General features: G+C 32.6%; 1 protein-coding gene across 4 annotated transcripts; it reads left to right on the forward strand.

The window, feature by feature from the left end:
- The first annotated feature begins 667 nt into the window (after nucleotides 1-667).
- LOC148598918 (uncharacterized) lies at nucleotides 668-12650 on the forward strand. 4 transcript variants are annotated; one of them, XM_088561305.1, is made up of 6 exons: nucleotides 668-825; nucleotides 2894-3484; nucleotides 4202-4297; nucleotides 8599-8931; nucleotides 9337-9972; nucleotides 10806-12650. In XM_088561305.1, the coding sequence occupies exons 1-6, from the start codon at nucleotides 769-771 to the stop codon at nucleotides 11778-11780; spliced, it is 2688 nt and encodes an 895-aa protein (XP_088417431.1). In that variant the 5' UTR covers nucleotides 668-768; the 3' UTR covers nucleotides 11781-12650. The 4 variants fall into 4 exon arrangements, with proteins under 4 accessions (XP_088417431.1, XP_088417433.1, XP_088417432.1 ...); XM_088561306.1 differs by lacking the exon at nucleotides 668-825 and adding an exon at nucleotides 1355-1373; XM_088561304.1 differs by lacking the exon at nucleotides 668-825 and adding an exon at nucleotides 1380-1506.
- Nucleotides 12651-14215: the final 1565 nt, after the last annotated feature.

The following is a 14215-nucleotide window of genomic DNA, read 5'->3' on the forward strand; positions in this document are numbered from 1 at the left end:
TGAAAACTATTAACCAAACTTTACGACAAACGCATTGACTTTTCATTCAGCATGGTCAACTTTTCTTTCATCCCTTCAGCAACTGCGTATGGAGTATTCATATCTCATCTCATGCGTTATGCCAGAGCTTGCCGAAACTACTCAGACTTTTTTTGTTAGAATTCTAACAAATAGGCTTCTGGAACAGGGTTATGTTGTGCTACAAAAGTGTTGTTCGATCTTAGACAGTTTCCTCTTTAATCAAAAGCTAAACCTTAATCGGATACCTCAGTCCATAAGTAGAACAAATAAAATATGATGGCTGGGCGTGAAGAATTTTGTGATGTCCATGAGCTTTTGTTTTAAACCATGTGGAATTGAAATAACACGCATCAATAAGTGTGTTACTAATAAGTGAAAAAGGGTAGATGACTAATTAAAGGGGATAGTAAACCGTACCGATAAAAAAGAAACAGATACTCTCCGGCAATTACAAGCGGAAATTTTAGATTTGTTCATTGTATATCAACGATTTAATTTGATGGAGCGTCACAAATTATAGGACTAAACATGAAATTCGTCAAAGGTAACTTCCTTATATTGAAATCTGATGATAATAAACTTTGTTATCGCTTGACGAGCCTAGTTCATTTAAATACATACAAAATTTTTTTAAAGAATAGAAATTCTATCTAACGGACTTCCTCTGGGTTTACCAGATGTTAGGCAATTTTAAATGTACTTTATTTTTTTATTTAATCCATAGAGTAATTTCAGTAGCCAGCAGCAATGAGAATAATTGAATTTTGGATTATATTCCTATTGTCCTGTCAAATAACCGATGCTGTGAGTATCTTACTACAATAAACTTATCTACACCAAACTCATTCTGAAATGTTCATATGCTTAATGTGTTCGGTTAGACAGGTATTACATTTATCTTTATTTGAAGAGGCTCAATATTTCAAGTACATGGTATTTGATTAGATATGAATGATTTCGCCCTAACGTCAATAACCCGTGCTGTTAGAATCTAATTGAATCATAGAAACTCTATTTCATCACTGTCTTTTAACTGCCTGGCCATTTTTGTTGCATTAATTTAATTTCTTAATTTTTATCGGTCCTGTTGAGGTTTAGAAACAGTCAAAATATATTAAAAAAATAATTGAATAATACAGCTAAACAAGAATTTATGATTCGTACTTTACGAGTTTTTACAGTACTTTTTCCGAAAAGAAATGTACATGTATTAAATGATGAGTTATTTTTACATGTATTTTGTACCTGTATTAACTTTATGTTTGACCTGGTAATGGCGACAAAAGTGAAAAAAAAAGATGAGGAATGGGTTCGGGTTTGCGATTAAATATATCGAGCATCGATGGTGAATGGTGATTTTGGAAAAGAATGTCAAAAAGAATAAGCTATGATTCATTTATGTTAAATGGTGATTTTGAATTAAGAATGGCAAACGGAATAAACTGTGGTTCATTGATGTTGAATGGTGAATTTAGTTTGGTGAAGGTAAATGGGGTAATGAATGATAAATTGGATCGAGGATATGGTTTATGGGAATATTATAATATGACGTCCTTAACAGGGTATGAGACCACAAGAGTGGTCGATTTTGGTTTGCTATATGAGCAGCATGCGACGTAGTAAGCGTGGCTTGTGTGTGTAAATTACTGTCCACTTTAATCATGTAAACAAACACACGTAACATTCCGATGTGTATTAGCTGTTTTCATTCATTTCAGTAGCGTGAATAAACATCAAATTCATACCTAATAAAGATATTAAACCTTATGTTTTAAAAAAAGAGTTATATTTTATTTCTTAAAATTAAGAAATTAAATTAATGCGACAAAAATGGCCAGACAGTTAAAAGACAATGATGAAATAGTTTCTATGATTTCTATTATATTCCGTAAAAATCACTTACACACATACTCGTTAGCACTCGCCAGGTGCTTCGTGGCACGTGCGCCTTCATGTATGTAACCGAACAATAACAATCGCCAATGAATGAAACATTGAACCTGTCCATGTGGGAATACTGTAACCTTATAATACAAAACGACTATTGCCATATCCAACATCGTTCTACCTAATTCGCATACTCCTTCATTATGAAATGTACGAAGCAAAGTTTCACTTCGACCATTTCAGCTGACACAGCTGGCGTAAACAGCCAAAATATGGACAAATATGTTGGGTCTAAGATTACCGTAATATCTCACGAAAATGTAAAAAAAAAGTACCGTATTGTCTTATTAGAATCGAAATAAATCAAGGAAACTCAAGTTTATCATTGTTTCACCATGGGCTGACAATTTATGCCGATATCAGTCTTCGCTATTGCTCGGGGTAAAATAATGCGGTATAAACTGAAAGCCCGTGGTAAAACAACGATAAAAGAGAGTTTCCGCAATTTATTTCTAAATTAAATGGTAAATGGAATGAAAATCCCGGCAGATGTAGAACGACGAATGAGATAGAGTATAGTATGTACTGGGGATGGTTAATAGGATGAATATCACGGAATGTAACGAATAAAGAACAGGAATGTATAGGCAATTGGGAATAAGGCAAGGAGTACAATGTATGGGAAGATGGTCGGGAATGGAATGCATGAAGTACAGAGAATGATAAATTGAATTAAGGGCGTCGTGTATAGGGAAGGGTGAATGCACCAAAATATGTGGTGTTTGGGAATGATTAATTAGATGAAGGGAGTGGAACAAGTGAAACATTAAGCTGGATATGGGTTTTAAAGTAATGGAAGGGATACGTAAGGCATGTTTAGTTAATGTGACAAAAAGTGACATTCACTTAATAGCTATAAGAACTGTGGAAACGATAACATTATATATTAATTAAAAAGAATTATTCACCAAGTTTTTATTCATAGGAAATTTTCTGTGATAAGAATTACACCACATCAATGTCATGTTGTATGACTAATTGTTCCTCCAGCAACGAAACGAGTACTTGTAATCAGACATGTCCGGACGGATTGGCCTTGCTCAGTATCACAGAAATACCAGAATCATGTAACCATGGTAACACGACAGTCTTAAACAATACAAATACTACAGATATATGCGTACGAACGTGTCCAGACAGTTTTACTGCATTTACTAACGGTAACTTTACACGATGCATCTCCTGTTCAAAATTTTGTGAGTTTACAAACACTGCAATGGATGATCAGGAAAACACAACGTGTGTTTGCAATAGCAGAGAAAACATGACTTATGCGTTTGTATCAAATGCTTTGTCTTATCCAACTACCAATGTCAATGAATCAACTTCAAGTACGCTTAATCAGCATACAGATGACAAAATACGACATACTGACAACGAAAAACATGAAATGTTGTTTACAGTAGTATATATATTATCCAGTGTCTGTGGTCTGTTTGTGTTCCTCTTTCTCGTTGCTGTTATATGCTGCTGTAGATGGCGATACAAATATTCAAAATTTAAAAACAGAAATGGGGTAAGTTTCAGGGTTGGTTGCCTATTTCTTAAAAGTGCTTCTGTTGAGAACGAATAAAATGTGTTTGAACGAAGTGATTGATCCAGATATTTACGAATGATTAACAAAATCCGCAGTGTGAAAATTCATTAAGCAATATATAAGAATGTAATATATTCACTTGATTAAAACACCATGCTAAATAATTAAGTTTTTAGATGATTCGTGAACTTTATTGATTTCTAATTATATCGAATATTTCAATATAAAAAAATATTTAAAGAAACATTTTGTTTTAAAAAAGGAGTTATATCATAAAAAATACCGCTTGGATCCTCTTATTACCACGTTAAGTTTAAAGTATACACTCCAGACTGTGTTTAATTGTGTGTTCGGGAGATATCAGCTGGGTTCTGTCATATACTACATTTTATTTTACCAGAAAATTAGTTCGATGATTTTTTTCAAAACTTATTTAATATATTTATTTGTTATAAAACAAGATTGTATTTTAAATATCGTAATACTATGATCTCGATCATTTTCCTCACACTGTTTTATTTTCAAACATTTGTTTGCTTATCAGTTTGTTTTTCTTTTTTTGCAAGTTGTTGTCATTTTTTGGGATCATTTTCTTATTATGTGTTTCTAGTTTTAATATTTTTTTATCTTATATTGTATAAATAGGCATTCTACTTTGCACAAAGAAAATGTTGACGACATTGAGTTTCGTTTTAGGGTTATATTTCGAGTAGGGGTACCACTGCAAAAGAAACAGAACAGAATTTTTACCAAGAAATGAAAAAAAACGAACAACAGACGGCTGTAGTACAGGTAAATATATCAAATTCATGGGATTTATTCATGAATTTACCCTACCGGTGCACCTGGTCCATGCTCCCAGTTTTGAGTGGAGTCCGAGTTGCTCATTTGCTTTTGTTACTTTGTATATATGATTTTAGTTACTTTGTGTATGTCTGTTTTCCATGTCTGGTCTTTGTCCCTGGATTACATTCTTTTGATTACCGCTATAACCTTGGCTCCCTTGATTACTCTTTCAAAATGAACTTAATTTTGAAAGACTTAAACAGAATTGAACTAAAAAAAGAAAATCCCAGATTTCTACATTGATATGATTAAAAATAGGCTTAAAATTCCAAATGCAACCAAATTTTAGGGAAGTGCGGAAACATGTTATTTGGGGAAACAAACAAATCAAATTAGAAAATAAAATACTTATTTTTTTCAAAATTGGATTGACTGTAATATTTTCGATGTAAATGATATTATAAACGAAAACGGAGAAGTTTGCGACAATAAAATATTAGGTAAATTGAAAGATAAACGAAACTGGATCTCTGAAATTTCAGCTGTTAACGAAAGTATACCAAAGTCGTGGTTACCATTTTTAAAGACCAAAGAGTCATGAAAAACGGTAGTCAGTATCAATAAAAACGTATTGTGTAAAGATCATAATTGTGTACATTTAATCATTGCCTACCTGTGATACTTACTTAAGTGTCAGTCCTTGTAAGAATCAGGCAGTGGGTGAAACATAGTTTAAAACACCACCATTTAGTATAATAGTATAATTTGACTATTTGCACCATCAGAATCAAGGAAAACAGAAAGATTTGCTATATCTCCTGGACAATTGAGTTACAATTTCATTGAAATGCACTGAAAATGAATATTGCAAGGGCAGATAACTCTGTCAAAAACCTATTTATTTAAGATTCGATTGAAAAATTTCTGCGCAAAGACAGTGATGCAGAGATAAAGTAATGGTCATTTCAAAAAGAGAAAGTACCCTTGAGTGATATTTTATTGTCAGATCAGTGGGGTTTTGACATGCATGTTTCTGATTTTTCCCTTTTTTATAGTCAAATTAAACTTTCAAAATGGTGAGTTTTGATATACCATGTTTCACCCACTGCCTGATTCTTACAGACTGTCACTTAACTGTGGAAAATATTGTAAAATAAAACAGAACGTAAAGGTGTCGAAAGCAGCACACATGATTAAACCTACCGTGTTGAAGATCTGAACCACTTGTTGATCGTTCCCATAAATAATCCGAGTTTATGCTGACGAAATATCATGGGAATGTACAAAAGACCCTTTCTTGCTAATTTTGCTAGGGTATGTTCAACAAGTTTTCATTACATTTTAAATGAGAACAGATTTTTTACCAAAACAATGTATCATTCACTTCACGGAAGTAACTGGTCCTGCGTGCGTTCAAAATTACCACGAAATTGCCTGCTCTTTATGTTTACTGTGAAAACAAAGTGTAAACTACTTTGAGATTAAATACCATACTTCAAATTTCCAGAATATCTAAGGTTTTTTTTTCAAAGGGACACAATGTGTAAGAAAAAAGCATTTCAAGCAGGCGAAGGTGTTTTACTATACTGTGTACTTAGTGGAATGTTTTCCTATTGGTTTTACTGTACTGTGTACTTAGTGGAATGTTTTCCTATTCATTTTATTGTACTGTGTACTTAGTCGAATGTTTTCCTATTGGTTTTACTGTACTGTGTTCTTAGTGGAATGTTTTCCTATTGGTTTTACTGTACTGTGTTCTTATTGGAATGTTTTCCTATCGGTTTATTGTACTGTGTACTTAGTGGAATGTTTTCCTATTGGTTTTGAACTCTGTACATTCTTGTTTTATTTTTGTAATTCACTGTACAAGTCTTAATTTTCACGGTTAACTACTTATCGGAAATTGACATTCGTCTGGATCTAAGGTAGATCATACCTAATTATTTTATATATAAAATTTTCTTAATTTTATCAAAAGTAATCTCGAATGAACATACTTGAAAACTTTAATGTAAAAATCATAGGTCATTGAACTTGTTTTTGTAATAAACCGTAAAGTGTAGGCTTTGAGATATGTAACTAATAAAAAGAATTTCTTAAAAATGTATATGAAGAGATTTGGGTCACTGTACTCTTTTTCTGACGCTAAAATTTCCATAACGTTTCTATAAAATATTTTCCCGCCAAATACCTCCCCTTGAAAGGTGCTTTTTAAAATTAAAGTTTGTAATTTTACCATATATTTTTATTCAAACATTTTCAATGTCTTTTGTCTTTTGTGAGCGTCACTCTAGCTTTTTAAATAACTACATTGTAATGATCTTTTTGGCATTTCTTCAAATTTATTCAACTGTTCTTTTTTAAATCTCTTATTGCTAACTGCGACATGGTATAATTTCCTGTCGTAGGTGTATACCCTTAGAAGAAATTGTTACCGACAGAAATTTAAATGACGAAACGAGGAAAAATTCGTAAAACTCTAACAGTTTATTTACCAACATTCACACACTTCCGCAAATAGAAAAGACAATTTCTTGTCAAAAGGTCAAATATTTTGAAATAAAATTTATATCAAACAAATCAAAACTTCAAAGATAACAGAAGTTTTATGTTTCACTGGTCGTTTAGAGAAGAATTACTGTCCTTCTTGTAAATGATTTTTAAGTATACCGCTTTTTAAATGTATTTGGTAAAATGACAATAATTTTGGCATGATGAAAAAAAACATTCTTATTTCTTTTTTTTAAACTTTTGTTTGTACGACTTTTTATGTGCACCCAGTATTCCACGTTACTCTCATTCTTCTTCCATACTCTTTATACATGTTCGCAATATTTTCGCGAAGGTTTTCGCAAAAAGAAAATAATTCGGAACATGGGATGCGGGGATTTTCAGATCCCATATTTGATTTGAAGTAGGCAATTCTTATTAAAACTATATTTCAGTCATTTTTATTTATAAGTCTGTTACTCCTCTGGTAATTATGAACCATTTTATTTTCATAAACTCAGTCAGATAGATTGAACTCTGTAATACATTTGGCTTGCTATGATACACTACAGGTCAAAACTGTTATAATCTTTAGTAACATATTTTAACATATTTGATTTAAACATATTTATAAGTAAGCTCGTATAAAAACATTTAACACATTTTACATACAAACTAAGAGTAGGATTCAGAAACATACTAAATAGTTCTCTGGCCTTAACATATATATTATTATAGAAAATATTAATGTTTAACTATGTGGTAGTTTTGCAAATTAAATATTTATCCCTTATGAACTTTAAACGAAGTCAATAAGTTAAATATTATTTAGTTCAGATTATATAGACTGAGAATGAAGTCCGATGTCAATATAATCTAACAGGTCCATATATAGCGTATTGACTGAGTGAAAGTCCTTAATTTATATATTACATATGTATATAATGTATTTTCTTTTTGTCTGCTCCGTCCGCGGCACTTCCTTCTGCCATGATTGGCTGAGAGTAATTACGGAACGGAACGGTTTATATCTGGATCTAAATTAAGAAATATTTGTCAATTTATATTTGTCATCAAAGTTTTACCTTCTTGTTTAGAATTCCGCCCTGTGCAGGTCCGGGTGTCAAAAGAATAGGCCTACAGCAGCGCTAAGCTTGTCGTAAAAGGCGACTAAAGAGTGCTCAGAAACCTAGCCCCCATGGGGCTCTGCCCACAGAGCAACTGGGATGTGTGCCCCAGGTGGTGGAATGATATACCCCTAGCATGCTACATGCTGGGGTTGTCAAGCTATAATACGGAAAACCTGACCGCAAACCATAGTGGTGCACCGTGTGGGGAAAGATGTCACGTTCCTCGTACGTTACAGAACCCTGCTGTGGTATTCAATAAGAGTAGGAACCTTTGCGCTCCGCCACAGGAGGTTAAATTGACTAACCTTACCCACCCCTCCCCTTTTTCTAGTGGCAATCAAAATTTGTCGACTTTATTATCCTTGTGTCCCATTCCATTTTTCATTTCATCATCATTTCATGTTCATTTTATCATCCATTTCATGTTCATCGTCTGAATATAGCTGAAATATTGCTGCTCGGACGTTAAACCCCAACAATCAATCAATCATTGTTTGGAATTCCAAATTTTGAAGAAGTGGGGATTTTTTGAAATTAGAAAATCTGCTTTAATAATGCATGTAGTTTTACTATATACTCATGCTGAAGATGTACCTTGGTAGCACATTTTGCAGAAATTACTGCATATTGTGTTCTGTTTATGTGAATGAAATACTTTTCCAGTAGTTTTACATATTTTCTTAACAGCGCATTCGACCAACAAATAACGATGGAACGTCAGCTTCAGTAAGCAACGATCACGACCGTCAAACATACTGGAAAATAAACGAGATCCCACCCGTCTTACAGAGTAACGGATCTCCGTCATTAACAAACGAAATAAACATAAACGGAAAGACAGATGATATTGGAGGGGAATATGTATCAATGCCAACCCAACATTCAATTATACCTGGATCACTTGACACAGAAATGAACATATATGATGAAGCAATGACTAATTCAGACGATATTGAAAAGAAAAAAAATGAAGGGAAAACGATTGGGGTGTTTAAGAAAGGAAACGCGGGAAAGGCTGAGGTCGGTTCATTATATCAATCAATATTAAATAATTAAGCATGTTCCTTCTACGAGTTATACCTAGAATCAAGTTTTACCCTTTAATTAAAAATAAAAACATGATACAATAAAGTTATAATAAAAACATAAATAGCCCACAGAAGCCGTCGTAGTAAGTCAGCGCGTTGAACAAATTTTATATAAAATTTGAGATTTGTGTACTTCATGTGGTCCGGCTAAGCAATGACTTTAAATTCCAATGCAACCAATGTTGTTTTAATCAGTTACCTATCACAATGAAAATTTATACAACTCAATACCAATATCTAAGATAACTACTCTGTTGCAAACGTTGCTCAAATTTCTGTTTCCACTGTTGATAAATAAATTGTGATACATGTACATATTACGAATATTTTATTCTAGAAAAAAAAAAGACAAAAGGCAAATAAGACGAAAGAGGAAACAAATTCAAAGCTAAAGGTAAATTCGATCGACAAAGCCTCAGAGTTCAAAATAAATGTGAACGAATACGGCGATTTACCCCAATCCTACGGAGGTTGTAATAAAGAAAGTACTGATAAATCTGAACAAACCATCACAATACAGGAGTACATTGATATGGCTGATGTTAGTCATGGAAACAGCAGTAGGGTTTCAAAGGAACAGGAAACAGAGTCAGAAGGTGTTTCAAACCCTTCCAATCATAAAAATAAAGCATTTCAGAATCTGGAAGTTTATGAAACTATGACAGCGAATGTATCAAAACAAAACGATCCTGAAAAGAACAAGCATATACCGGATGTTTACGAAACAATGACTGGGAATCTACCAAGGGAAATCTATCATGGAAATAATAATAGCCAATTGCCCGATGTTTACCAAACTATGACGGGTAAAGACTCAGCATCAACAACTAATTTTGAACAGTCAGCATACGAAGCAATGGAAAATGATGCTGTTCGAACAAGGAGGAATAATGAATCAGGCCAACCTTCTGATATTGTAGACACATATACAATAAACATGGACTGTCTAAATAAACAATCGCTAAAACAATTAGTAAGTTCCACTTATAAATCTATAAAAATACTTAAAAAGCTAAGACATATAAGAAATGTATTAACGATATATTATATAGGATATAATTATTGAACGCATGTATTTTTTTTTTAATTTAAAACAAAAACAAGGTGACGTCAATGGTTGCTATTTTAAGGCAGGTAAACAGAGTAATCATGCAAACAGATATCAGGTAAAAGAGACAACTTATACATCAAATAAATGACAGGCATAATGTATGGTTCTATGTTACATAAACAAATCTACAAAATTTATACATAAATTCTAGCTCTTATCCCTTTTGAGCAATCCTTAGGGTATAGTATAAGAAATTTGACGAGTTCATACTTTGTTGCAAAATTGAACAATGACTCATCAAGAACATTACTTTATTTCCGCTGTAAATATTGTTAAAGCCACGATATAAAAACATGTTTTGTTATTAGAAACTTAAAATCATACGAAAATATACAATCCATCTTTCTTTTTTATTATATATGGAAAAATGTCTTATTTTGTGTGTTATCTTTTGATGTATTACATGTATTTTACTTTATTATCTTTTCTACATTGTGCATCTATATCTTGTCTTTTTCCAATTTTCACGTTTATGCTATGGATTTTGATGCTTCAGAATTGTCCTATCATAGACGCTTCGGTACTTTTGTTTCCGATATAGTACGTAAGAACTGTTTAATAAGAATTCGATCGTCGAAAAAATTCTAGAGTTGCAATATTCATGTGAGAATTTTTTATGTATAAACTTTGTCTGTAATATTTCAAACATAAATAGACTTTGAATTGTTAAGGTCATATTTCTATATTTTTTGTAGGCAACAAAGACAAATAAGAAAACTGAAAAGAGCAAAAAGAACAAAAAAGAAAAGAAATCAAAAACTGGAAAGAATGCGGACGAACAGTCTGCGTACGAAAATCACAATGACAAACCTGCTGCTTCATCTTCAGTAGAACTCCGCGTCCCTCGTATTGACCTCGAAGAAAACAAGTACGAATCGATGGGGACTTGTCTTCCTCGTTCAAACCCTGACCTCTTTGTTTCAAGTTCTGTTTATGATGACGCCGCTTCGGTTTTGAAGTCAATTGGGCTGGTTCCTCAAGCAGTCGATAACAATGAAGGAACTACCGTAAAAGAAACTTTATGTGTACCAGCTTCAAAACAAGTAACCAAAGTTGTAAACAGTGTATATGGCGACGTGACCGCTGTTCGAAAGAACAAGAATGATCTGTTGAGTGGCAAACAAAACATAGATTTACAAAATAAGCTTCCTCAAACGACGTCCTCTACTGTTTCTCTTCATTCAGTAGATTTTGATGTACCAAAACCTGTTGTAGCAGATACTACGACAATCACTGTTTTTGATTCCAATTCCAACGATTCTATTTCAAATACAAAGAACGTGACAAGCTGCGACTCTGTCACAATTACCCCAGGAGAAAAAAAATCGCATGCTGCATCCCCTCAGATACGAGATAGACGTTCCAGTGGTTCATATGACGTCATCGTCGATGACGTCAATGTTAAAAGAACAACAGAATCCTTAACCAAACGAAAAAGTGATTTAGAATGGACAGGCATCAAAGATATGAACTTTTCTTCGATAGCAGAAATTAAATCAATGTCAACTGAGACACCGACAGTAGAACAAGTTGATGATCAGAAAGTAAAAGATACAGTGAATACTGTCAGTTTAAAAATACCAAGTTCCGCTTTACAAAATTGTCACTCATTTCGAGAGAAACTTAGTCGGCGTTTAAAGAAGATTGAATGTGATAATGAGAAATTATAAGAAAAGGAAGTTTCGGCTGGGTAAACCTATTGTACAGTGTATATATTGAGTATAGATATAGTTATAAAACAAACCGATTTTGGGAGTGTTTAAGAAAAACTCAATAGCAGGTTGGGATCAAACTATCAACAGGAAATTGTATATAAAAACTTAATAATACAAATTTGTTATATCAAATTTCATTGCAAAATTATCGCTATGACATGAAAGTGCAAAAGTAACGGAGACAAAATTAAAAATGTAGAAACATGAACAACTTCAGACAAATTTGGAGACTAAACATTACAATAATGATAAATACTGTACTTAAAGATTTGTTTGGATTAAATGTAAACTAGATGAAATGATTTGATTACTTGATAAATAAGTATGCATTATATTTTTTTCTTTCTATAAACAGACACTGGTTTGTTTATCAATGTCCTGTCGTATACCTTAAATCATTAAAAGATAAGGCACAAACATTAATGTTCAATTCGTAAAGTTTTGTGAATTTGAAATTCTGCTAATGCTAAGATACCATAGTGTAATTGAACTAATTTGATACTTACGATTTTTTATCAGTTCATGATGACGACTATAAACCTTTTACGGGTCTTCATACTTGATGATTCCAATGAGTTACTAAAAACTGTATTAGTATGGGAGTCAGCGCGATGAAATGTATGTTCGGGGAAAGGGGAGGTTTAAACCGACAAATAGTATTCGTTTGTATATGAAAGTCCCCTATAAAGGAGCTGACGGATGGTGCCAACTCGTGCAGTACTTTTCCTATGAAAATACAATAGTATGATTATAAAATATGTCTCAGATAGTCTTCAAAATTATTGTTTATTGCATTCAAAAAGTAAAAAATGTGATGTATTTAAATGTGTCTCTATTGTTCTTAAAACCGAATTCTTCCTGATTGATAAAGCGGATACACGTAAGAGGAAGTACGTCGTTTAATGTCTATTAATGTAGACACTAAAATATGAGAGGACTGGCTGCAGCGGCTTGATTTCGAACTTCAGACGATGTTTCAGAGCTTGCTACAGTTGCAGTTCCAGATAAACGAGTTGGTCATTTGCAAATGATCTAAAACAAAATGGCGGGTAAATGAACACTGTCATACCCAGTAGAGGCGAAAATATCGGGTTTTCTTTTAAAAAATGATTGCAAAATTATGACAGATAAAACATTATTGGCAAACTAGAATGGTCAGAAGAACAGAAGGAAGAATAGAGTGTTGTTCTGATTCTGATTCTTTTATTTACACTCAGACACATGTTATGTGTTACATGAGGACATTATATATACATGATACAAAAATGACAAAACAGACAGGCATAAACATTTACATGAAATAACATAACAAAGCATACAGACAGATATATACATGAATACATTAAATAAAGAAAAACAGGTCAAATAAAGATAATATACCAATTTTTGGAATAGAGTGATACTGGAGAAGACAAGAAAGTATCAATATATGAAACCAAATCAGTAAATGAGAAAAGCATGTATTTCAAATGAGCGAGCAGAGGTTTTTAATGAACACAGCAATGTTGCTCAAAAGTTGTTTATGGCAGTAGCTAAACATATACTTCACTTTATTAGTTGATGGATTTTTTATATAATATGATGGAATAAATTTATTTCTAAGTTCAACAACTTTAGCATTTTTGCATAAGAATAAATAATGAAATTCATCCCCCGCTGTATTTTCAGTACATAACACACATAACCTTTCTTCTTTCGGAATATTATTCCATCTTCCTTTTTCTATTGGGATATTGATATTGCAACATCGGAATTTTGTAATCAAATGCTTTGCTTGTCCCGAAAGCTTTAGTAAATAATTTTGTATGCAGAAATTTGTTTTGAATATACTATAAAAAGAACCTCTGGACGATTCCGCTAAACTTTGAAACCATATTTGAATAAATTGATCCCTCAACGTTTGTTTAATAATTGGCTTATATAATGAAATATCTATATACTGCTGATTCATGAAAACGTAACTTAGGCCACATTCGTCAAAAACTGATTTTACGTAAGCTATCCATTTCTAATATCACGTACCGTTTTGATGTAAATTTAGCAACAGTTTAAACATAATGCTACTCAGTTTATTTTCATTTTTCATCATTCTGCTATAAAAAGAAACCATTCTTAATTTAATATTTATGTCTAACGGAAATCGCCCAAGTTCACCATATACCATAAAATTAGGCGTACTTTTCCTAAGTCCTAAAATGCGTTTGCAAAACTGAATATGTACACGTTCTATCTTAACAGTATTTTCAGAACCCCATATCTCGGATCCATATAATAAAATTGGTTCGACAAGACTGTCAAAGAGTTCAATTTGAATATCAATAGGTAAATTCAAGTTTCTAATTTTCTTATATAAGGCAAACAGAGCTTTTTGTGCTTGTTCAATGAGTTTA

This window comes from Perna viridis, chromosome 14, assembly GCF_037379345.1.
Source record: "Perna viridis isolate PV_CMFRI_1.1 ecotype Kerala chromosome 14, ASM3737934v1, whole genome shotgun sequence".
In the NCBI taxonomy this organism is placed as follows: domain Eukaryota; kingdom Metazoa; phylum Mollusca; class Bivalvia; order Mytilida; family Mytilidae; genus Perna; species Perna viridis.